At 35.0% G+C, this 27,231-nt stretch overlaps 1 protein-coding gene across 1 annotated transcript in view; it reads left to right on the forward strand.

The window, feature by feature from the left end:
• The window catches only part of LOC147063583 (protein FAM135B), a 59,124-nt gene that overhangs the window by 12,315 nt on the left and 19,578 nt on the right, over positions 1-27,231 (forward strand). Inside the window, exons 2-6 of the mRNA XM_085959537.1 lie at positions 14,504-14,712; positions 17,710-17,959; positions 24,942-25,085; positions 26,400-26,571; positions 26,735-26,800. Of these exons, the coding sequence (XP_085815663.1) occupies positions 14,504-14,712; positions 17,710-17,959; positions 24,942-25,085; positions 26,400-26,571; positions 26,735-26,800 (841 nt within the window). The remainder of the gene's footprint in view (positions 1-14,503; positions 14,713-17,709; positions 17,960-24,941; positions 25,086-26,399; positions 26,572-26,734; positions 26,801-27,231) is intronic.

Below are 27,231 nucleotides of genomic sequence, written 5' to 3' on the forward strand. Positions count from 1 at the left end.
CGTAATAGATAAAAAATATTCTTGTATCTATAAAATGTCTATAATTATATATGAATTAAAGGGAATTTAAAGGAAATTTCTAAGGACTTATTGACCCACCCTCGTAGATAAGTATATCTGACAAAGATTTGTGTGCACTATTTAAGTCAGATCTCCACAGCCTATTTCCACCCTTCACCACTGACATAATAATATATGTGATATATTATGGGGACACTCCCAGAGGTTCTGAGTGGAATCATACGGGTCGGCACAATATAAGCATACCTACATATTATGTGGAATTCTATAAAGCGCGCCGTGATCAACTGACTACGAACCGGAATTCAACCGGCATTGGACTCGGTCTGGTTATCTTTTCTCCTCTTATTATTCAGAAAGGACAAAAATATTCATTTCTACCAGTTAAAAACTTTTAAAAATATGCGGCAAACATTCACACCTGCCTTTTGATTCGCACGTAAAAGTTCTTACACCGAAGACGTTTTAAAACTTTGCAGTAGGTAGTACCTACATAGTTACAGACAACCAAGTTAAGAATATTATGAATGGATATTTTTTATTATTTTTTTAAGAATATATAGATTCTTAAACTTTTTTAATTTTGAAAATACATAATTTTGAAAAATCAGTAAACATAACAATTAGAAAAAAATCTCTATCAATATCTAGAAAATAGCTAAAAGGTTAAGAACCACAGAACAGATAATAAATAGAATACCGATTGGCTATATTCAATACCCCACATCTTGAAGCAGGGTTTTGAATGTGTGAGTGTCCTACGAAAATGAAGCACGCATTATGCACGTGCAATAGTGTGTGTAATACACCAACATTAAATGAGCGTAAATGCATAAACCAAGAGCAGTTTTTAGTATTCGACGTAAAACGTATTCTTAACACGTGTGTAAGTTTAACCCGGATTCCTCCTTACTCGAGTCGGTTACCTGCTATTGCCTTACCCGTTATGTATTTCAGTTCCCATTATTTCTGAGTTCCCTGTTAAGAACACTTACCCGGATAGTAAAAGATGTAAGATTACAGTCCCACTCAGTGTACCTTTTCTTTATAATACATTTTTCTAATCAATATGTTTTCCGAGGTTTTTTCAACAGTACATATTTTTACTTTCTTCAATCTCGTGTATGCTTACTTGATATCACATAACGATTTGATAATTTTTACTTTTAGTGTAGATTTCAGATATTTAGTATTCTAGCGCATCTCTTCAATACACAAGACTGCTATCGGCCGCTATCGGCAGCTATCGAGGGTAGTTTTGTATCAAAGTATTAGCACTTATTGTAACAATTACAATATGTTAGTTGTAATTGTTACAGTAAGTGCTATGTTTTAACAGCACCTCTCTTGGGATAGACAATTTTGACTATGTCTGTATCGAAGAATTATAATTGTTACAATAAGTCAGCCGTCTAAATAGTCAAAACTGTCTATCCCAAAAGAGGTGCTGTTAAAACATAGCACGTAACAATTACAACTAACTTATTATATACTCATATGAATAACTACCTTTGATAGCTGCCGATAGCAGTTTTGTGTATAGAATAGATGCGCAGATCATAAAATACTGAATACATACCTGTCTCAAATAAAAAAACATTTTTACCATAATTTAGTATTTAATTTATGTTAAAAATCGTTTAAACGTTTGTTGCCAGAGATTTAAAAAGAAACTATAATGTTCGATCTCAATTATTATCATAATAAGAAATACCTTAGCTAGCCTAGCTTTAATAATGCGTACCTAAGTAAGTGGGTGTACAATAATAGTGTACAGCTACTAGAAATAAAGCTTTTTAACTCAAAACATTGACTCAATAATTTGAAGCTCTTCAAACGCGTTCATTCATTGTTACATTACTTTATTCTAGTCACTATTATCATACCTAATATATATATATATTTTTTTATCTGAACATTAATAAAAATCAGCCACAAATCTCGATCGATACCGATCAGAAAAATACGACATTGAAGTTAATGGCCCCACCGAATCACACACGCCCCGCACCAAACTGGTCTTAATCGGGCGTATCCCTACGTTTGGATGTGAAGCATCATTTTTTATGACTGGGAATGTCTCAGGAGCAGTTACCCAAGACTAAGGTCGGCATGCACTCAAATTTGCTTTGACTGAATTTACATGACTCCCTTTCATGGGATTTGGTCTCATATGGGGACAGGTAATAGAATTATTTATTTAAATCAAAAAAATACTTCTAGTATAGAATAAGTAGTCAAACATATTGATTTTAGAACTATTGAAGTATCTTATTCAATCAATGGATAAAGGTAAGACACTATGGTATTTTTATAGTATTACCATTTACATTCAGATTTTGACTTAAGACGATACTTCAGTGAAACGGCAAATAATTTTCAATTTTTTTGGACTCGCTGGCATTTGGAGAGTGAACGTCGAGGTGTGAATACGTCAATTTGTTTCGTGATGGCGACGGGGGTATTAATTATTAAATCGTGTTAAGATGACTAAAAACGTTACCCATTTACTTGAAAAAGAAAACATGTCAATGATAATATTATTATTGTTACTAATAGAACAGTTTAAAGTGCCCACCACCACCCGTCATATATGCACAACCGTGGATATGCACGGCCGCTTTCTATGACGCTTTAAACGTGTCTGAAAGAAGAGATTTTAAGTGCTCATTCCGTCCCGAGACGGAGCCGCACGGGACTGATGCTGCAACCATGCACCGTAGTGCTTAAAGAAGAAAGTTAAGAAAGAAAATGTTTGTTTTTGGACTGGCTCTGCTGTCCGCTGACGTTAAGCGCTTTGTGTACCCGCATACTGAGTGTCAAGAATTGAAATGGATGAGTCTACAGAAGAGTCGGGACTATCCCGCTCCCCATACGACGCTGCAAATTTCTCAAATGCCGCAAAGTTGGCCTCGGTTGCTACCAGATCTCCATGACCAATTGGGCCCGTGTGAGGACGGACCCTGGCAAACAGCTCCGCTCGTTCGAATTCCATAAGCGGGCAATCCCAGAGGATGTGTTCAACATCTTGGTGGTCATGCCCGCAGGTACAACCCGGCCCATCTACTATCAAGCCAAACTCATGGAGTCTGGCGGCGAAATTGCCATGGCCGGTGAGGAACTGGCTAATCCAGTGCGAAGGTTGGAGTCTTCTAGTTTGGTGCCTGCAGAATACGTCTGGAAAAAAACGGTAAGTGTGCCGCCCCTTGGGGGAGGCGGTCCACCTCGCCTGCCATGCCGCAAATGCGGTCTTGTACACAATGTCACTTACAGTCTTCCTGTAAGGAACGTCCTCGGATCTCTGCGGTGGTGTCAGATGGACACCGGCGAGTATTGTGCTGATCCCCCTCAAGAGGAGGGTGATCGATCCTCTGACTTGGACGTGCAGATCGAGGGGTAGCACCCCCGCGAGTACGGCAAGCGCGTCAGTAGAAGTTGTGCGGTAGGCTTTGGTAAGCGAGATCAGCGCAAGTCGCTGCCCGCTTAGTAGTGCGCGTCTCACGAGAGTTAAGGAGTTTACTCGGGAATGCCAAATGCTGGAGGCGTAACCGGCAATTCCCATGAAGTTACTAATAGAACAATAAACAGAACATTAAATGGACGCATATTGGTTTTATATGACAAATTATATTTCGTTCGACATGCGTCATTTGCACCCGCGACCCGCAATCCTAGCCTAGCCACGATCTTTTTAGACCATGCCTCAACTGAGGAATAGGCTTAACCCTTAGACTATAGATACATATAGACGCCATCCGTTGCATTGATAAATGAAGCCGCGTGCCTTGCGTTTGGTTTGTGAGCGAGCGAACGCATTCGTCTACAAATGTTCGAGACCATAGACCATTTCGCTAGTGCTCGCCCAAAGTGCTCGCACTAGACGCTAAGAATTAAAATATAATTTTCTATTTTTTTACGTTATATAATATTTTTAAGCGGTCAAAATGCAACCATTAGATAAAGATATCCTTAATTTAAGTTATTTTAAAGAAACACTAGGTCACTGATATTAAAATATATAATAAAATACAAATAAATTATCACGAACATGTATCAACTTACTTATGAAACGTAATACCATCTTCTTGCTTATCAGTATGGCTACCACATTTTAAGACAACACACAGAACCATCTTTTCTACATAATTAACCAAAAATATTTACCACTGACTTTATGTTTAACACAAAAAATATCAATTTTAGCAACACGAGCTCGCAAGTTATCGATGCTATGTGAAGCGTTTCGCCCCGATTTGATGGCGATACTTTTGGAAACTGGCTTGTAGCTAGTAGACCTTTTATCTTACTCTAGCGCGTGTCGCAGAGATTGTAAGGGTGCCGAATACTTTCTCACTCGCACTCATGCATCGTTTTTGTTCAGGCCTTGGCTTAACCTGTCACAAGGCTACGACAAATTAATATGCCTCAAGAAGTGTAGATTAGTGTTGTTTTTATTTGTTATAATATTTTAGCTCTGTTCAACATGCAGTCTTCGCCCGCTGGTTGAAGATAATTATTTCGTAAAAAACGACAACACACGCATTTAATTATATATTATAATATTATGTATTATATAACTAAAAAGATTCGTTTTATCTTTGAGATATTTAAATAGACGTTGTTAAAATTAGCTCAGCTTTTTCAGTCCCGTAATAATAATTATTATTTGTGCGTGTCATCATTAAAAGTTTTAACGATCTATTAGCCAAAAGTTGAGTTGTATCACGTTTTGTAAGCTAGAACGCAACGCTACGAATAAAAATACAGTATTTATTATGGAAAGCATTATTTTTAGAGATAACGTATTATAGCTATCATAATGATCGCACATGTACGTATGCAAACGACGTGATGCGGTAGGAAAATTGTAACTATAGAGTATGAAATTTGCCTCCATACCGATAATTTGATCATGCAAATCAACAAATAAATTATGGGAGACCGTAAAGAAATGCATTATTTTACGTACTGCTGTTTGATTCAGTTTGTGACCATCAAAATTTGACGATGATTTGCTAAAATCTTGTCAAGTAATCGAGGAATTGAAACAGAAACTTGCATTAGTGATCTACAGTGCAGGGCAATATTTGAAAAAGGTATATGGTAAACAAGTCTAATTAACCGAATGGGTTAACTAATTCTTTATCACGCCAAAGTGCGCATTTTTTCAGTGCGACTGCAACCTAGTGTACAAAATAAGTCATGAGTTAAATTGGGACGTTCTAACACACCTTTATATTTTTTATCGGATACCGCTCCTTTGGATTATTATCTATTCGGGTATACCTATAGAACACATATCGTTTGGAAACACGTCGGAGAAACATTTAACCACTAAAAAAATCTTTTTCTCAATCCAGAAATAATCACCCAGCTCTATATCCTCTATTGCATGTACTCTAACTACTAGCTGTAAGTATATATCTTATCTAATTACGACGAAGTTAACTAGTGTTTTTACAATTATTATTGCAACTGAAGCGCTTTCTAAATCTCGTTATTATTTTGGCATGTTTCGGTGTCAGGATGTCTCCAAATTTGTATTATAAAATATATTATTCAAATAATTTAATTCTATCATGGCAGATCTGAAGTTAACGTTGTGATCGAAATATCTCGTCTCGAGAATTCTCGAAAAAATAATAGAAAAGGTTAATCTTGAAAAAATTCTGCTAGAAAAAAAAAACAAACGGAAAAATAAAGCCGCCGACTTTAATCTGGATCTGGAATGGATCTTTCAATTTTCCTGGGGAAGGAAAAAAAAGCATTTGACTTTTAACCGGAATGGAATATCTTATTCGCTGTTGAATAATTGGTCAAGTAAGGCTAATTCGGCCGTTAAAATATTTAGGAAATTCTTTCCTTTTGGCATTTAAAAAAGACTTTGGAACAGAATTATGTAAATTCGCCGGTGACATTTTTTTGACACGGCAAGCTAAACACAGAAAATTTCTCAAATTTGATCTCAAACGGAATCGGAAAGCAGAAAATTTCAGCTGGATGAGTTAAAAAAATAAATTAAGATATTACTCGATAAATCAATCTCGATTTTTTTAGAAAAAATATTCTTGAATTTGAGAATTCTCGAGTCTCGAGAAACGAAAAAAGTCGAGAAATCACAAGCTCGAATACTGAGGCCAATTTTTTTTTCTTATATCGTCTCATGAATCTGTTTTCAAATCTCAAAAAAAATAACTATTTATATAATTATAGTACCTTTTAGAACTTATCGAACTTTTAAAATCATTTAAATCCTACAGCAGAAGATTTTTTATCGAATTAAGGCGTTAATGTTCGAATTTTTTATCGGACAAGCATTGATTCTAATTAATGATTTATTTTTCGGTTGCAAGCATAGGGTTTTTCTAGTAGGTAATGTTTGTTTTTAATTTATAATAATATAATAAGTCAAAAGAACAAAAACATGAATCGCGTGCTACCCCATATTCGCCAAATAATTTTCGATAATAAGAGGAAAAGATTTGAGTAAATACAAATAATAATATATAAGTGAATTAATTTATGAATGCATAAAAAATACCAATATAAATATTCATAGTTAAATATTATTAATTCGATAAAGTGAGTTTTAAAAAATATACGATTATAACTTTAATTTCATCAATATTTCGACTTTTTATATTTCGTTTGACATCATCATCATCAGCCGGGATCAATCAACTGCTGGATGAAGGCCTCCCCAAGCTTTCTCCAACTCTCTCGGTCCTGTGTCGTTCGCTGCCACGTATTTCCGCCGAACTTTACCAGTTCGTCAATCCTTCTGCTTTTAGGGCGACCCTGTGGCCGTTTCGTACCCCTTGGGTGCCATTGGATGACGGCATTTGTCCAGCGGCCGTCCTTTCGGCGAGCAATGTGCCCCGCCCATCTCCATTTCAGCTGTTTGGCAACGTCTATTACATCGCGTACTCTTGTCTGCTTCCTAACCCATTCGTTTCTCTTACGGTCCTTTCGCGTGATGCCCAACATGCACCTCTCCATGCCTAGCTGTGTGACTCTTAGCCTTTGGACATCTCTCGTATTGAGGGTCCACGTCTTGCAGCCATACGTGAGCACGTGACATAGCTTTTAGAAAACCTCTGAATATTTTACAGAATTAAAAATATTTAGCTTATAATCAAATAATACCTATATATCGATATATTGCATATGTTGGAGTCGTCGATGTGAGGGCCAATGGTGTGGTGACGAGGAGAGATGAGAATTCGTTGTCGTGATTATGAAGGGTGTGAGTTTATTTAAATTGCGTATGTACATTTGTGTACAATTGTTACAATAATGCGAATCACAGCACAGAGCGATGTGCTTCGGTCGAAAACTTACAATCTAATAATTCTCTTTTTATCAATCATGACGTACTGATAATTATTTTATCAACTTATAATTATGTAATAATTAGGCTATTAACTAACTAAGTGAGAACAGATATACAAAGATTATTGTCGCGGTCATTGATCTACAAAGTTAGCTATAACTTGAAACCTACATGGAAATGCCTATTAATTCAATTTTTAATAATATCGCCATACATATATTATATATTTCGGTTTATTTATTAGACGTTCGATGTGCAAAAAAATCTAGATACTGTTTTTTGCATTTCACTGAAGTTTTAGTTTAACTAAGGTAACAAGTATGATTACTTCCTTAGTTATTTTTTCTTTGTAAGTATTATGAATGAAGATATTAAAGGTACTGTGGTCAGGGCCGATCCTGGCAATGCATGGCCGAATAGATTAGAGCAGTGGTTCCCAAAGTTGACTGGGCCCCGACCCATCTAACAAAAATTTCCAATCTTGGGACCCACCTCTTAGCTGTCTTAGAGAAAAGAGGGTATAAATATTGGTAATGCTAAGATTCCCTAGTGGCGAGTCGTGGAACTACTTAATGCTGTCTTATTTGTTCTAATTGAAATAAAAAAAATATTTTTTATAAGTGTTACCAATATGAATGAAAGACTGTTGAAATAAGAAACACAACTTAAATAAAAAAAAAACATTACTTAAATACCTACACCTGCAAGGTTTTTTTACAAAGTTATTTCAATGTTAAGGATGTATTTATTTCTTATTTTTCTTCATTACAGTTTTAGCATCAACTTCAACTTCAGTTACTTTTAATCGCAGTGAGTTTGATATATCCAATTTATTTCGGTATTTAGTTTTAATGTTGACCATAGCCGAAAATCCGACCTCACATAGATATGAGGTAGTAAAGAGAAGGAAGATTTTCATAGCTTCATCGAACAGGCAAGGATAATTATCAGCATCTGAGAGCCAGAATTTCGTTAACTGTTTACGATTGAAACTATTTTTCAGTGACGTATCTTCTGATAAATCAATGAGTTCTTCACTTGCTTTTGTTGACATACTAGTTGGTAAGTCATCTTGAAATGGGTTACAAATCCAACGCAACGAATCAAGCCATCTGTAGTGCATTGGCAATTCAAATTATTATTATTTTATCACAATATTTTCCGTAACTTAAGTTTATTTCAATTTTTAAGAATTATAAATAGCTGAATGAAATATCAAATTTATCACTTTCTATTTTTTTTAAATTCATGTATACAGTGGCGAGGGCCCACTCAATATTCGCTCGCGACCCACTGGTGGGTCGCGACCCATAGTTTGGGAAACCATGGATTAGAGCATATTCGCGAGGCTTTCATAGGCTGTCATATGGTGCGATTTTTTTAACATGTCCTATTCTAATAAAATCATATGGGTGAGCCTCTACACTCTACAGAGTGGAAATTTTATTTTAGCCGTCAGGGTTTAAGTAACCATCATCTGAGAGACCCAGTTTTTATTTGTTTTGTAACATTTGGATCCACGGAAAGCACCCTAAAGCGCGAAGCCTGATTGCTCTCAATCGGTTCAATCTCCCTAAGACCGGGCCCGATTGCGAAATGGCAAGTCGAGGAACGATCTTAAATGATTTGTAATTGATTGTCGATTTCTCCCACTAACCACTAGTAGCTGCTGAAAACGAGATTTTAATTCGTGACCTTTCTTTGTATTATGTAAATGGGCACGTAACATATAATCCAAAATAACAATTAAACAATTATTAATATTTGCTTGTGCGACCTCACATTTCATTCTAGCGACAACGATTTGAAATTAAATACTCAACCGAAATTTATTTCTAAGGCTTCGTATCCAAAATATGTCGATGTAATGAATTTCATATTTCTGCATGTAAGTAAAAAATATAATTACCATTTTTTACATTGGCTCTATAATCCGGCGTCGGTCTCGACCGCCACACGAAGAGATTTCTTAAGGTGAATGCTCAGCTTACTAGAGGCACCCAGCCGAAAAATATGAAGCTTTCAATTAATTGACACAGTGTATTGATAATTTAGTATTTTAATTAAACAATACGTAGGTATCTGAAAATATAAAAAGATTAATAAATATATTTTAAAGCAAAAGATAAACCTACAATCCCACAGTCAAAGGATCTAATCGAACCGTTGCATATTAGTTGTAGTAGATAATACTACATCTTTATCATTTACGCCCACGACGGCTGAAAGGTAACGTGTTGGCTTATAAAATTGGTTCGGGGTTCGAATATCAGGTCTGGCAAATTCACGTGTTTTTTTTTCAATGTGTGGATCTAATTTCTAATAGATTGAACAAAAGTGGCAAACATCCATTTCTTGTAAAAAAAAAAACAAAATTCTGTTAATACAAGTACCTACTAAAACTTCAACTCTGTGGAGGCCCATATAATCCACTTATAATCGAACATGGTAATGGGTAATGCCATCATTATAAACACGTTTATTAAGTTATTTGTCAAAGAAACTTTTGAATACTTAATTCATTGTTTTAATGTATGGTATATTTAATTTAAAAACAACGATTTTTCTTAAATGTAAAACAGTGTAAGTGTAAGATGAAATTTTTTTAGTTATATATCGAATCTAGATTCGGTGTCAACACAGTGCAGGAGCTCAATTTCTCCCAAATAATATATGTGTGTGAGTAAAATAATACAATGATTTAAATATGAACGTTGAGTCAGATAGCAGCTTGAAAATAAGTCGATCTGAGTCCTCTAAGAACACTAGTTCATAGCTCATGGGTCGCGACCCCCGAGTTGGTCGCGAAACGTTTTCTAGGGGATCCTATAAGTACCTAAAAGAAATTTAAATACAATTTGTGTTTTAAGGGGTGTCATGTCATGTAAAATAAAATTTACTGTCTTTGGACGGAATTTAATGATAGCATCATCATTATCAGCCTGAATCTATCCACTGCTGTATGAAGGCCTCTTCAAGCTGCTTCCACTTCTCTCGGTCTTGTGCATTGCGTTGCCACGTACTTCCGCAGAACTTTATCATTTCATCGATCCAGTGGCCTCTAGGTCTACCTTGCGGACATTTTGTACTTCTTGGATACCACTGTATGACTAGATTTGTCCAACGATTGTCTCTTCTTCGTGCTATGTGTCCAGGCCATATCCATTTAAGGCTTTTAATAAACTCTATTACATCGCAAACCCTTGTCTGCTTCCTTATCCACTCATTCCTCTTTTTGTCCTTTCGCGTTATGCCCAGCATGCACCTCTCCATACCACGTTGTGCTACTCTAAGTTTCTGGATCTCTCTTTTACTTAGGGTCCATGTTTCACACGCATATGTGATCACGGGAAGCACACACTGGTTGAACTAATGATATATTTATTATAATTATGTTTTTATAGTGTGTACAATTTGTAGTATGATACTCGCCAGGCAATAATTATTTTTATTTTCATTTAGCACAATCTCTTTACTACGGCCTCACAAATAATTAAACAGATGCTAGTGAGGTGTAACCAAATTTCTTAATCATAAAATACGTCTGAACCATTTTAGTCTCCTGTTCCTGAAATGACAAAAATACACAAAACAGGGATAAGTGAAAAAAATCAATTAGCATTCAGTGTTTCATGGTGTTATGTTTCTCAAAATCAAAAAATATCATGATATCATTAAGTTCGACTCACTAAATTCGGAAATGAATGTTGTCCTGAAACCAGTCACGTCCCGAGACAAAATGCCGCCCCTAGGCAGCGAAAAAAGGCCGCCCCGTTTTTATACAGTATTTTTCATTATCCTTTCATGACTAAAATGTCTAAGAGATGTGTTGTATAGATACATTACCGACAAAATATATAATACCTACTAAATTTAAATGCTATCTCTGCTTCAATAGAAATATTGTGACTCCACGGTTTCAGCTACATTTAAAAATACACCTGTTAACTTCCAAAATTCGCGAGTGACTGGCAAAAATCCTACCTATAATTCAAAAATCTTCACGTGTCATTGCTGGTCATCAAGAACGTGATCAACGGAAGTAAACTAGACATCGCAAACCCGACAAAAAATACAGTCCTGTTAAACCTTGTAGGTATGTTAATTAATACATTTTGTTTCCAGCCAGTGAGCTGAATTTTTAATGGAAAGATATTTCCGTTATTACTAAGTTTAGGTAGCTATTTCTATATGTGCCTAATGATTCTCCTCGATTTGCCGCCCTTCGAGTAACTGCCGCCCCCAAGCGACGCTCAATCTGCCTACCCCCACGGGACGTCACTGCCTGAAACACAATTATTCCAACATTGCAAGAAAATAATGCCTAATAATTTGTTAACCTCGAATCAAGAGCCTGCGGCGCATCTTTCTTTTCCTACCCCACAGACATGTAAGTGGTTATAATTATATTTCGCTCACACATCACTTCTACGGCATTGCGTGCGAGCAAGCTTACAGGATTCGTCATGAGACAATCCAAGCTATCCAAGAATCCAACTGTTTTAACTGTTTGTTAGTAAGGAGTATTCTTGAGTATAGGTCCATTATCTGGAGTCCTTATGAGGTTTCCTATATAAGCTTGTTTAAGAGCGTGTTCAGAAAAAAATTCTTCGACATCTTTATTGTAATGAATATAATTATTTTCCTTTTGACAGCTTCTCAAACGAGTATTTTCCGACTAACTTTCTTCACGGCATGCTCGCCTTTCATTCTCCTGAAGCTCGTAGGTCACTTCTGCTCGTAAAGCAATTTTCCGTGCTCTCACGTGGTATAGTTTCCAATCCCAATATTCTAGAAAATTTGAATTTTTATGCATCCGTCAATTACATGCGTGGTCACAGCCATGACCTATTTTAGGCGAAAGCTGTTTTCTCGTGTCAGGCTCACCAGGAACTAATAGCGACGGTCGTGCGGCTAGTCAATGCACTCCCTAGAGATGTTGACACTTTAGCGATGCATTATTCTGTTTTTTAAATTCTATTTTATTGTTTTGTTTAATTTGTATTTTTTTCTCTAGTTGATTTACTTTTTATTCTAAATGTCATGTTGTGAACGTCTTGAATTAATAATTTGTTATGTGCTCAACGTGTCTTTTTTTTAGATAAATACATTTAAAAAAATTATGTCGTACAACATACAAAAGGGTGTCGTGACGAAATTTCATTTTGAAACGGTAAAAAAGTGAGAGGAAATCTAAAATATTGTAAACTTTTATTATATGATTATGTTATAGATTATGAGTGTCGCTTCGCCTTTTAAAATAGACTTCTTATGCAAGTATGAGGGTAACAGGCTACTTAGTATGAAAATTTTGAGAATCACTGTCTTAGAAGGACTATAGGCGTATATATCATTTTTCATATTAGAACTGACTACATACTGATGTGAAGTGTGAAATTATTATAAAAGAAATATAAATCGTGGAAGCATTTTGTTAAAACGCAACATTTTCACCCCCTGTCAAGCTCCTGTCATTTTCTTATTCTGTGGAGCTAGGGCGTGAGTGAGGGTGTCTGCCTCCCCGGGGAGTTGTTCAATCGCATCCCCGGTCATCTTCAAAACCCTCATTCACCGTGTCCCCGATCCTTCAACCCCTATCTATCTGCTATCTGTCGTCGATTGGTTTGGCCGTTTATTCAGCGCTCATGATCGCCGATCACGGATTCGAAGTGTTCGCGTCAAAATCGCGATAGCTTAGCACGCAGAGGTTTTAAACGCGTCTCACAATTTTACCAAACATAATATATTCCGTCTCACTGTTATTAGGCACCTCTATAGTATATGTCTATACTATATAAGCCTAATTATCCTGGCGATATCGGGACGGATAACCATTTATCGCAGGTTTATTAATAAAACTATCAAAAACAATTAGCTTCATTAGAAAGTTGGGACATGCGGAAAATGGAGCTTTTGTTCTATTCTACATACCTTAAACGTTGTAGATAATCTGTTTATATAATTTTGAAGCCTTATTATCCTTTATGTTTATTTTAAATATTTAATGACTGCATAAAGTATTTTTATTATATAAAATAGTATTCTTTTAAACCTCTCGCTCTAATGTTTTAGAATATAGTCATATTTCAGTACATAAATGTGCAGTGGTGTTAAGATTTTTTACATTTATTAATTTTTAAACGCATTTATAAAACCATCAGTATAATTTATATCGACATTATTACAGTGAAATATTTACAATAAAAAATGATATTGATAATCTCTGTGATCCCAAATTTGACAAGAATTAGGCATTGTATTATTCAAAAAATGGGCAAGATTAACACATTTGAAGATAATTCTAAAGATACTCATTATAAGCTATGTCTTTGACCATTCAAGTGTGATAAACATCCTACGAATAATGATTGCTTTATAATAATTATTGACCTAAGAATTAGGCTTCAAAATTATATAAATAGATTATCTACAACGTTTAAGGTATGTCTAGGATCATGCTTTGAAAATAGAAAAAAAGCTCCATTTTGACCCACGCTGAGCACGTCCGCCCTTCTTATTCAATGAATAATTCACAAGATTTTGAGAATGTAACATTCCATATTATATTGAAAACACATAACTTGAAAACGCCTCAGATATATACGCACTAGAAAAAATCATGTTTGAAAAAAAAAACGAGACTTGACGGGATTTGAACCCGTAAAACCATTGGTGTTGCGCCAATCTATGCATTAACCAATTATGTTACTAGCCTCCTATATAATTACGATAATTTTAAACTATATACATACATGAAATGCTTATCAAATTGCGTTATAATTGACTATCGGTTTTGTGTATTAAATCAAGGAATATTAATTGCATTAATTACTAACCGACGCCCTGCTCTTGCCAAATATTTTATATAACGTCTACTTGAACTTGCTAACAATTTTTAATAAACGATTTCTTTTATTTAATTAATAATTCACAAGATTTTGAGAATGCAACGTTCTATATATTGAACACATCAGATATATAGGTACCCACCAAAAAAATCGTATTTGAAAAAAATACGAAACTGAGTTTCGACGATGGGTAAACTTATTCGTAAAACAACTGCCAAGATGCATCATTGTGATATTCGTATGTTTTGTCTAAGAAATGGACAGGATGAAATAGGCATAACTTTCTTCTAACTGTTTTCAGGTTGTACCAGATCCGGGTGGGTCTTCGCGTATCCCCGAAGGTGCCAGTGCAGATCGAGGCGATGGTCGGCGGGGGCGCATCGACGGGGGGCAGCGTCGGAGGAGCCACTCTCGCGGGTGGCCTCGGCGCCTCCAGGCCCTTCCAGATCCTTTACAGGAACGAGGAGGTCACGCTCAGGGACGTCATACAGTTCAGGGCGCACTTACTCGGTTAGGCCACTGACATTCCATCGTTATATTTTGGTTATATATAATTTATATTGCAAATGGCATTTATTGATATCACTTGGTGACGCTTCAATGTGTGATCATAGGGCAATCACTTGTAAGCTTATTGCAACTGGCAATACATTGTCACATCCCATACCAACTGTCACATAATTATTGCTCTTGGAGCATTGCTGCAGGGTGACCGGGTCAAACACAAAACATCACAAGGTTTTCAAGGAAGACACTCGTTTCCATAAATTTAATATGAATCATACAAAATATGATTCTTTCTAAAAATAGATCATAGTTATGTTTATGTGAATACCAAATATTTTATAATATACTAGCTGAAGTACCCGGCTTTGCACAGGGTCGTTTCGTGGTTATATTTATCTTAGATATGTAAAAAATAATAAGAAGTAATTATTTTTTTAATATTAAAATATCTTTGTAATACAATATGGCAATATGAAAATAATTCTAATAAATTTTAGAAATAATAAAAAATAATTAGAAATAGAAGATGGTTGTACTATTTCAGAAACCTTTGCGGTTGTTAGCACATCAACTGACGAATGTTTCATCGCAATCGGATAAATTGTATAGGAACCATACGAATAAAAGAAGATATAATGAAGAAGAAGAAGAAGAAGAATAAGATGGTTTAGAAACCTTTACGGGTGTGCGTACAATAACTGACGAAAGTTTCGTCGCAATCGGATGAATAGTATAGGAACCATACGAATAAAAGAAAATAGAATGAAGAAGAAGAAGAAGATGATGATTTTTCTAATTCAGAAACCTTTGCGGGTATGCATACAACCACTTACTAAAATTTCATCGCAATCGGATGAATGGTATAGGAATGCATACGGGACAGACAGACAGACAGACAGACAGATAGACATTCGTTTTTATATATAAGATATAGCCTATACTCTTCGCGCAAGTGCAAGCAATAAGTTGACAAAGTTTTATCGCAATCGGATGAACGGTATGGCAGCGCATAAAATACGAACAAACAAACAAACAAACAAATATTTATTTTTATATATTAGATTCGTTCATTTGTCCAATCTTCAGAGGGTATTTATAATCCATCGCAAACAAAATATCAAAAGTTTTAGTCTTAACATCGAAGAAATGACGGCGATTATCTGCTGGTCTTTATACATATTGTATTGTAATAATATTTATTTATTGATACTTATAGAAATTTTATATTTTTATTCGAAAATCATGTCGATAACACATCAATTGTATTGTTGCATTATTCTGGGACTATATACATAGAATTGCACAAGCCCCTACCGTTTTCAGTTTTGACACTCGACGAACCATAGACGTTTTATTTGACATGTCTATGCTCTCACTTGAAAAATAAAGATTTCCAGTGAATATTAATTATCCCAGCACGCGAAAACAATGAAAAAAAAATATCGGTACCTATTACACAATAGATTTAAGAAACCATATTAGGTATATTGTGCATTTGAAGACATTCGCAGATTGTATGGCCGAAGGGATGAGATTTACAGTTTTGTTTACATCTTTTGGCGGATCTGCCAGTAAAACAGCGGCGTGAACGTATTCCGTGCATCATTGATACTGGCCGCATGGATATATTTATTATTTAACCTTATATAATATGCACATAGTATAACAGTATTTACTAAGCGCTCCCGGTGAATAAGTGTTACTATATCCGCTTATGAAGTCTCAGGTTGAAATCCCGAGAATGAGAGATTATTATATTTTTCGTATCCAGTGGATGAACCCAAATATGTTGTGCATGTGGCTAACATCAATTTCTTCAGGGAAGAATATCCAATATATATATATAATTCAAATTTGATTACACCAAAAGCTTTATTATAAAAAACTTACCGGTAAATCCGTTTCAGATGAACCCGGCATGCACAAATTTGAAAGGAATAAAATCGATCTCTCTTGTATCACTCAATATATTATTGCCGATCATCAACGACTGTCCAATACTAGAAATGGAGCGATGGGATTTCGGAGCTCTGTGTAGTCAACACAATCATAAAATTGACCTTACAAAATACTAAACAACAAAATAGCACAAGAGCAATACACACATATCTAATTCTGGCCATAAAGAAAATTAAAAAACATAAATGGAAGAATATAATTAATTATCTTTCATATCACACTTCACCTAAAAAACTGTAATCGAGAAAATTTTTCAATATCATAACCAATAATTAACTCTCTCAACCACCTTGTACGAAAAAGCGAGGGCATGGTTATTAAATTGCTATTCGTCAGGCCATTGCTGACTCAAGAGAAAGCCGAAACATTCACGACTGGTCCTACCTTTTCCGCCTGTTCTATATAGTGCTCATACTGACGTGTCTGTCATGTTCATTTGTCAGAGTATTCTTAGTTTCAGATTTCTTTCAGATTATTTTAACGTCTCTTGGAGATCTCGGAGTTCATCTGATTTAGTGGTTATTACAAATCGATATTTCCAGCTGTCTTGACACAGGGAATGGTTTGATTTGGATAGATGAGTTACATGATAAATAATACACTAGCATTAACACACCTTCTACATTAATGTAATGCATAGATCAATGCTACATATTTTTTGGAAATCGATATTACCACCAGTTTTTGTATAAAGGACTAGTCTGACTTTGACAGCTGATGAATAACAGGAATGTATACTATTTATAAATAACACTGATTGTTAATATATTTGCTTTGAGAATTTTTTATAATTCAATTTGAAACGAGAAAGGGCAAATCACTATGTCAAGCAATCTGGGATCTGATTTTGACCGCTGAACAGTGGACCACTCGTTGCTTGTTCAACAAGATATGCTGGGGCTTTATTAATCTAAAGATGGCGCTGGGCAGGCCCATCCCGGGTTAAGGACAGAGTTGACATTTATAACATTAAAAGTTAACTGCTAAGTCTTGAAATGCATTTACACTTCATAGTTGTAAAATTATCTATTACGTTTTCAGTGGACAGCAAAAACCTTAAAGAGAGCCTGGAGCGAGCGTCATGGAGTCTCGGTATAGAATTATGGTGCGGGGAGGGTACTCCGGCCAGCAATACCCTCGCACCAGTATCTTGCCGCGTTCTGCGGCTGCACTTCCGGCCGTCGTGCGGCCTGCACTATCACCTGCCCGTGCTCTTTGACTACTTCCACCTCGCTTCCGTCTCCATCACCGTCCACGCCGCCCTCGTCGCCCTACACCAGCCCTACATCAAGTGAGTTACCAAACGCAAACACCCGACTAAAACATGGCTACTACCATCAAAATCATTCGTCGTGGTACTGAAAACATCAGACACTAGAAAAATAGTCCGGGTGTATTCTTATTGATATACTATTGATACATATTATATTTACTTCCAACACTGTAGTACTTATTTTGTATAATATTAAGCACCAGGCAAACATGATCTGAACCGCGTGACGTAAGTTATAAATACGTCATTATCAGTGGCGAAGAGTGGAGGTAAGCTGTTAAGATACAACATAAATAGTGCATACTAAACTTTGTCAGTCATACGTATTTTATTTCATTGAACTAATACTACAATGTGTAGATAGTATCTGTTAGTTTTCAAAATTCAATTGAACTCTGCGTAAACCAAGCCATAATATTAATTATTATTTGATGAATTATTTTTTTAACACCTCCATTTGTTTAATTCCACTTTATTAGGTTTCGTCCTCCTCAAAGGGACATTATCAACCAAATAATAATCTTAAAACAGGCATTTATCAAACAAAATCATAAAAGCGACAAAATTAACTCGCAAAGCCATAATAGATAATAGTCAAAATATATTTGTATATCTAAAACTATGCCGTTATCATACATACATGATATTTTATAGGTAGGAAAATATTGTTTATCTAATATGGTTTGGTTTAGGCAGGGCTTAATGAATTTAAAAAAAACTTACCATCTGTAATATGTATTCTTAATTCAACAAAAACAAATGAGTATGACCAAAAAAGTATGTACTATTTTTGTTGGATCACCCATAGCATACCAAAACTAATATGCTTTGTTTTAGGCAAGGTTTAATTGATTTTTAAAACCTAACCAACACCATCTGTAAATTGTAGTATTATTTCAATGAAAACAAATACATATGACTAACAAAGTTTAATGTGCACTATTTGCGGCGGATCTTAACAGCCTACCTCCACCCTGCTTAGTCATTACTGTCTACAGTATTTCGAATTTCAACGTGCATAGTACCTAGCCATTTTAATACCTACTTATACCGCTATTCGGTTCATGTTTAAAAATGACTTGGAATTCAATTTAATGGTAATTCTTGACTGCGTTATTTACCAACATTTGTTGATGATTTCTATGAAGATGTCACAAATGTATAATATATAATAATGTGCACATAACTGCTCCAAATGACTATTTCACTTAGATTATCAATAACATATTTAATACAAATCAGAATTCCCTGGCAAATTACAAAGATACAATTATCAACATTGACCCATGGAAGTAATAAGAGGACGCTGAAGGACTATAAAAGGAGTGACCCTTCACAATGTAATAGTATTTAATTTACATCATTACATAGATACCTACTGCATTAATGAAAATGTTAACGCTGTCTCATCACAATTATGCCATCATCATTAGCTTTACCGCTAGTCCACCGCTTTACCAAAACTCTGCCAGCCTTCTCCACCCTTCTCATGAGTTTATTCATCATCAGCTAACGACCGACTCTGTATGTCTCCATGTCCGTCCGGTTGAGGCTTGCCAATATCCTTCTTACAGTAGGAATGTGAACTTAATAAATATAATTATTGTGTCGAAATGAAGCCCTAATTAATCAATTTATTGTGTGTTTTTTTATTTATTTTTTGCTTTACAAAGGAAAAGTATATTGCACTACGTTCAAAGCTGGTGAGACAATCAATATTAACTTACTATTCATTATTATTCTACCTATGTCATGACATTGATTTTGATTTTGCTTTTTTTTTTAAATAATGTTTCTCTGCTGATAGACATGGGCGTGTACCAAAAAAACATAATAGATACATACCAACAAACATTTTTTTTATTTCATAATGTTTCGAATTTGAAAAAACAACTTTCGGTCAATTAACTAGCAACACCGGAATAATCTTATTGCATTATGTTGCTAATCACTTAGTGTCTTTTAAAACCGAATCGTGTTGAATGTACGTGAAAATGTCAATCGAAGAGAATTTAATAATGGCTGGCTCTGTAGTGATTGGTGCAAATATGTACATCATGAAAACGAAAGTATAAGTACTGGATTTGTCCAAGTTTACAAAAGCAAAACGCTCACATTTGAAATGAACTATTGAAGAATTTTGAGAAATAATTGGCTGCTTTCGTGAAAACTTTGTATGGATGTAAGGTTCAAAAACTTGCACTCTAAGTCTACCTTTTCGCATATATTTCATGTCTACATACCTAATATATGCTCATAGACACGGATATTATTAATTTATAATAATTATTATTAACTAAATTAATAAAAAAAAAAATGTAATCCACTTGGTTGAAACTAGACTCGACTAGTAAAATGTTTAACTGTGTTGCATATTTTCATTTGAACTAACTAAAACATCCAGTTTGATCTTAATGCAAGATCAACATAATGCAACTGCAACACAGGCTTACACGTTGATGTGTGTTGTTAGCTTGTGTTCCTTTGGTGAATATCCATCTTTAACTACACCTTCATCCGACATTTTGAGGTGTCTCACACAGGTGTAGGCACAATATTTCATCTTGTTTTAAAGACACTAAACACTTAGTCGTAACACAATGTAGAAAAGTTAAAGTTTGTCGATTTATGTTTCTTTGGTAAATCCACACCGTAACGTTTATTGCGCGTGCTTGGCGTGGTAATTCTTCGGCGCATGTCTATCTGCAGCTTTAGCCGTTTAATTTTGAGGGCGAGTTTTTTGAAAGTTCACATTTTATTTCGTCGCTAAGCGCTAAAAGTACATACCACGATTTTTACACAAAGCAATCGTTTGCCTATGCTTTTTCGGAATAACCCGTAACTAGAATTTAATAATTAAGGCGAAGTGAGGCAATACTTGGGACATCTGGTGACGGAATTACGAAACATTCAAGTTGATACAGTTTACTGAAAATGTGCATTTAAAAGTTTTTTAATTATTTCATTTCTAAAATAAATTAAAACATTTTTTAATTCAAAGACAAACTTACGATTTTAAATAAATTGTATAAAATAATGAGCGTTCGTTATATGATATTATAACGATCGATTTTTATGATTATTTTTATAATCTAAATGTAGTCAAATGTTTGAACAAAAGTACATTCTGCTGGTTTCTCCAAAACATCCAATATTATGTTTCTTTTGATATTCAATATAAACGAGGAGATGAACGATGTAGGTGTATATATATATATATATTAATTTTGTTAAAAAAATATATATATAACCCGATTTTGTTATATCAAGCCTAGTCTGTAAGCATCTCTGTTGGTTTGTCGCCTAAAATTATTTACTCCTGGGCCCTTCATTTTATAATATACATAATATAACATACGTTTTGATTTAAAGTAATTTTTCGGGTAGGTATTGTTTTTAATGTCATTCTTCTAAATTCCGTCACAAGATATCACCAGTAGCGTCACATTCCCTCTTAAGGCATACTGTTATAATATTCATATTCCTCCTTTTACACGATCGAGGTTAACCGTTGATTATGTGGTTACATGTAAATTGTACGAAAAACATTTCACCGTGGCACAGTTCGCCGTGAGCTTTCTATCGGAAAGTGATGACCATATACTATACAGTATACAATTTTATTAGATTCAATATGAACATTAATTCAATTTTCATAGCCGATTTTGACAAAATTCGTGAATTCAATAATGAAAACCTAACCTAACCTAACAAATAATCCAATATATCGGCTATTTTCAAACTTTATTTGTTGCTGGCTTCCTGTAAAGTGTAAACCATTAAAGTTAAATTCCCTCCACCAAACCCGCCCCGTACCACCCTCCGTCTTAATCGAGAGTATATCACGGGACCCGTCAATTGGTGATGTGAAGCATCTAAGAATTGGCCTGGGAGTGTCCTGGGAGAAGATGCCCAAGACTTAGGTTGCTACGCTCAAAGTGAGCTCTGACTGAGTTTACTCTAATGCAAAGTGCCAGGGAGAGAAAAAGCACATGTAAATTACTAAAAAGAAAATGAAGCTACTTGTTTATTAAATCAAAGAACGAAGCTAATCATACAGGCAGCAAAATTTATGTGAAGAGATCTAGAGAAAGTGTAAACCGACAAGAATCGTATTTTATTTAAATATGAATTTTATGTCAGTATTATACGACCCAAAGAGGTTGGACTGTCCTTAATATACGGCCGTATATTTCCGATACAACATTTCACGGTGAAGTGTAATACGGCGAACTGCATACGTACAAGTTTCCGGACACGTGATTACGTATAGAATAGTTATACTGATCAGTATGTCTTAAATGAATATTAAATTTTAATTGTGCGGTCGTACCTATTAAACTTTGGCTGGTATTAACATGCTTCAAGCTGATTCATTGAAATAATAATATATTAAGTATTTTTTTAATGAATAAATTATAAAATTTACTAACTATAGGGTGGTATTTAAAAAAAAATATATATATACATTTATTCAATGCGATCATGCCTCAATAACCTGTCCATTACCATTATAGAATCATGCCTAGTTTTACATCTCATTAGTGCCTTCGGTGCTTATGTACACTATTTTTTTAATGCATATAATTATAGCATTACTGCATGCCATGAAAAATTTCAATTATTATAAAATCAGAGGGAGTATGTAGGGGTTGCGATACCGAATGAATATATCAATACCGGTATTTATTATTGAATACCGGTATTCGGCGACAGATATTATTGAAACAAAGAAGTACTTATCAATGAATATAACTATTACAATTTGGTTAAAACACTATTTTATAGCAATCTAAAGTACCTAGCTACATTTATTATGTTGAGTGTTGACCTTTGTAAATATGTATAAATCATAATATTTTAGAACTGCTAATTTTTACAAAAGTCCAGGTACAGAAAATCTCTCTGGAATCCAACGCTTGTTGGATATACCTACTATCCGTTGGATCAATAAGTTATAAAATTATTGGAAATATTTGCCATGAATGTCGAAATATGTAAATTCATCGCGACAATTATATACCTAAGTGTATTTGATGGATTTAGTTTTAATGTTATTTAATGTATGTTGGTTTCAGTCAATATATTTGCGTGTTGGCAGCATAAAACTCGTGGTACACAAAATGTAATATTATACGTGTCGCTGAGTTTCAAAATACGCTATAACACTTTTTCATTATGTTGAAAAATCAATAAAAACTTTTTGAACTAAAAAAGTTTTTGAATGTTTCAGTAGTATTATAGCCGGATTTGACAGTTAATCGTAGCGGTTTTTGAAAGAGGCGGTACAATTTTCATGCAGAGATTCTAATAATGAATCCAACGATATATATATATATATCTTAATTATTTCAAAAAAGTGTTATAGCGGGTTTTAAAATTTAGCGACACAATTACAATATAGTAGAAAGTGATGAAAAGAGAACATTTAGTTAATTTTTGAAAAACATATAGGTAAGTACGTGTATGGTTTCTAATCCCAAGAAATATCGGTATTTTGGATTTTTGAAACCGGTATTTCGGTATTGATAATTAATTGAATACCGGTTTTCAAATAACGGTATTGCAATCCCTACGAGTATGTTTTTCACTACTGACTTAAAAAATAATGCATGAAATTGGGTAACGTTTGTTTTTAGTATGATAATATATTTTTGTTTTTTATTCAACGTTTTCAATAGATACCTATTGTTAATATGTTACTTACATATTTTTTTTACAGAAATTTATACGTGTGATTTTATAATATCCTCTTATTTAGGTATAAACAAATGATTTTGTTTGTTGTCACTCCTTGTAAGACCATCACAATAAATCTAAATAGCAACACTGATTTTTCGCAACTATTCAATTAGTTTCGTCTTTGACTATATTTCGTGATCGTGTATAAAATACAAACTCTGAAATAAATTGGCGAAATGAACTACTGGGGTTTACGATCAGTTCGCGAGATCTTGCTCTGTTTTTTTTGTATCTCGAAATCCCAAAGATTAGAATTTCTGTCAATAATAAAATACATAATCATGTATAATTAAATAAATATATAATTTTATAGAATGCGGTTAGTTAGTTTGTACCAAAGATGGTGAAGAAAACCTTCTATAGAGATATGGAAGTGAAGCAAAAGAGAACCACTGGTCTACTAATTTTAAAGTGATTCATTACTGGTTGCATAGAAAATGTTTACTTATGACAAACTACAACTTGCTTCTGTGATTTTAATAGGAAGGCACAGAAGCCTCCACCTTTAAAAATATTTAAATACATACTTACATGAAAATTTCTATGTATTTATTTTTCCGACCTTTTTCTATAGTTAGGTCAAATATGCATTTATAATCATTGAAATGTATAAATGATAATACCTATGTACTGAACTATTACTAAATATTTATATTATATAAGTAGCCTAAATAAATTTTCATTACAGACTAAGAAATCGACGAATTTCACTTTATTTTGTTATCCACCCGTTATATCAGGATTGTAAGTTCTATAGAATACGATTTGATATCCTAAAAATATATAAATGCTCCGTCTTCTCTGCAGAACAGTCGCGCGTTTAGTGATCTGGATACACAATTAACTGACTGATTTGGAGGCGCCCCACAAAAAATAATAAAAATCATAAATTCCAACTACCAACAGACTTAATAATATTTATTAACTTTTTACCCTGAGCGGAGCAGACCCTGGAGCGGAGCCGGAGCAAGTATTAGGTCCCGGAGCGGAGCAACTCAAAAAAGGGTCCGCTCCAACGCTCTGAAAATAATAATATGCGTATAAGTAATTGTACAATTTTCAATATTATTAAGAAATAAAGTGACTAGTACGTATCCACCTGTATTAATGATGAATGAATAAATGCGTTTTCTTCAAGACAGCAAAATACAGTCAACCAAATTTACGACTTGTTTGCAATAATATGTTGAATGTCACGATGTACCTATAATGCACCCGATGAGCGAGGCTGATATGAATCGCTTGTGTGATGCTGCAGCACCCCCCGGTCGAGCAAGCAGTGGGGCAAGCTGGTGAGGAGTGGGACGTCGAGCGGGGGAGGCGCCCTCGAGAACGTCCTCTTCGGAAGCTCCACGGCCAAGTGCGGAGGAGGAAGTGCATCCACTCGCATAGCCCATGCAAGGTAACATAGCGTGTGAATATTAATCCTAGTATAATACATACCTACTAGCCATGGGAAACGAGTTACTCAGTAATAACTCGGAGACTTTCGTTCAATTAGAGGCAACGATCCGTTCTGAGTGGTTAGTTCATTTGAGTCCGTTGGAAACTTGAACGAATTGCGCAATAACATTTTAACACGTGAGTCCATTTTTTTAATTTTCATCATTCATGACGTCTCACTATTATCGAAGAAACAATTATTTTAACAAGTCATGAATCATAAAAATTTGCTTTAGCATCAAGCTGGTCACTCTTTCACAGGCAACATCTGACTCTGACTATGGAAACGTAGCTTTTTAGCAATGACGTCATGAGTCAGTCTCGGCGCATTTGCTTAGATTCTACGTTAGAAGATGGTATAGTCCAGCCAATTGGTGGACCCGTCGGGCCGCCGAACCTGGTCGCTATAAATGCCGACTTTGACGCTTTTAAAAAAAATACAGCGCCACACTGCGAATGGGGCGATCTCTTCACTTGGTCAGCTCGACCATTTACTTTTTTCCTTTTTCTACTTTTTCGGCCATTCTTTACTTTTGCTTGCTCATTAAACTCAGTCAAAGCACAGTTGAGTGTGTGGCGAACTGAATTATTGATGAAAGCTCCCTCCCGGGCTAATTAAACTGCAAAACCCACACTGTGCCTATTTGCGCCTCATGATATATCCGATTATGACAGGGTGTGGTGCGGGAAGGTTGGGTAGTAATCGTGGTAGGTTTCCCACGCATAAATTATATTTACAGCTGTTTGTAAACTTTTGCCCATACACAAATATTTCTTTGAAACTTAGACTCCACACCTGCAGACATTGCTATCAATAAATTAATTAAAAACAATTTTGACTGTCCACATTGTGAAAAATGGCGCGCTTTAATCAAAACGATATCTACTCCATAAAAGTTCCTGCGAACATTTCCACACTTACTTGTTTTTCGGTGCAGTAAAATATAAAAAATATGGCAGGCATTTATATAAACATATCGCTGAAACTCGAAGAACATAATAAAATTGGACAAAATAATCTCATCACCCATCATAACACTATTATTATACTAGTGTCAATTTTATAAATTGTATAAATTTAATTCTACCACGTAAAGTATATTATATCAATTATTACTACTGTATAAGAAATTGACGTGTGTAAAGAAAGAAAATACTACGATAGATAAAAGTCAAAGAAACAAGAGAAAAAATACATAGGTAGATGATTAGCAAATATTATGTCAAATCAAGCATTATATTATTAAGTAATGTCTATTCGTATTTCTGTCAGGCAAGTGCACGCAGAAGTGTGCGGAATTCTACTGGGTTCGCTGGAAGGCCTTCAGAACGCGCTGGCGCTGTGCGGATCGGCCGGAGCTTCCCTCTCCAGCAACACCAACTCCTCAAACACGCTCATCGGAGATGTGGCCCAGAGAATGAGCGAACTCAGCGACCTGGCCAAGGTTCTTATTTTCAACTATCATTTACCAATGACAAGGCTAGGCTAGAGTCGCAAAAGACGAAACAAAAAATGACAGAATTCGCATTTTCGTTAATTATGATATAATTTAAAATTGTTTTAAAATTAAAGTATTTATTACAAATAATAATTGTTTGTGTTTTCAGTGTGGCGATAGTGAAGAAGAATTTGCATGTAGTGCAGCTCAGGACATTGCTAGACTTTGTGCCGAGGTAAGAAATCCTTTTGTTGTAAGTATATCTACTCTACTTTTTCGTCTTCTTCTTTACCAGTCTGGAATACTTCAGAACTTTTATTCTGCCTTGTGACAGTCTGTTCTGGAGTTAAAATAATAATGATTGAGCCAAATTGTGGTCGCACTCATCCTTCGTCCCCCTACTCAAATCCCCTTATTTAGTATTGTTACAATAACAGACAATGAGCAATTATGGGTCAAAGAAGACTGTAATTGCAAACAACAGGCAGTCAGTGACTTAAAGACAGCCGTTGTGCGTAGTCAGCTCAAGCGAATAAACGAGTGCTTGATACCGCATTGCGTTGTACAGACCTGAATACCTGCCAAGCCGTGATACCGGCTCTCATCTTGCATATCACCAATCATCATCATTCATCAACGTCACATTATCATCCATAAACAAGTGTA

The sequence above is a fragment of the Rhyacophila brunnea genome, unplaced genomic scaffold (assembly GCF_057557595.1).
Source record: "Rhyacophila brunnea isolate RB1 unplaced genomic scaffold, BYU_Rbru_1.0 scaffold_9, whole genome shotgun sequence".
Lineage (NCBI taxonomy): Eukaryota > Metazoa > Arthropoda > Insecta > Trichoptera > Rhyacophilidae > Rhyacophila > Rhyacophila brunnea.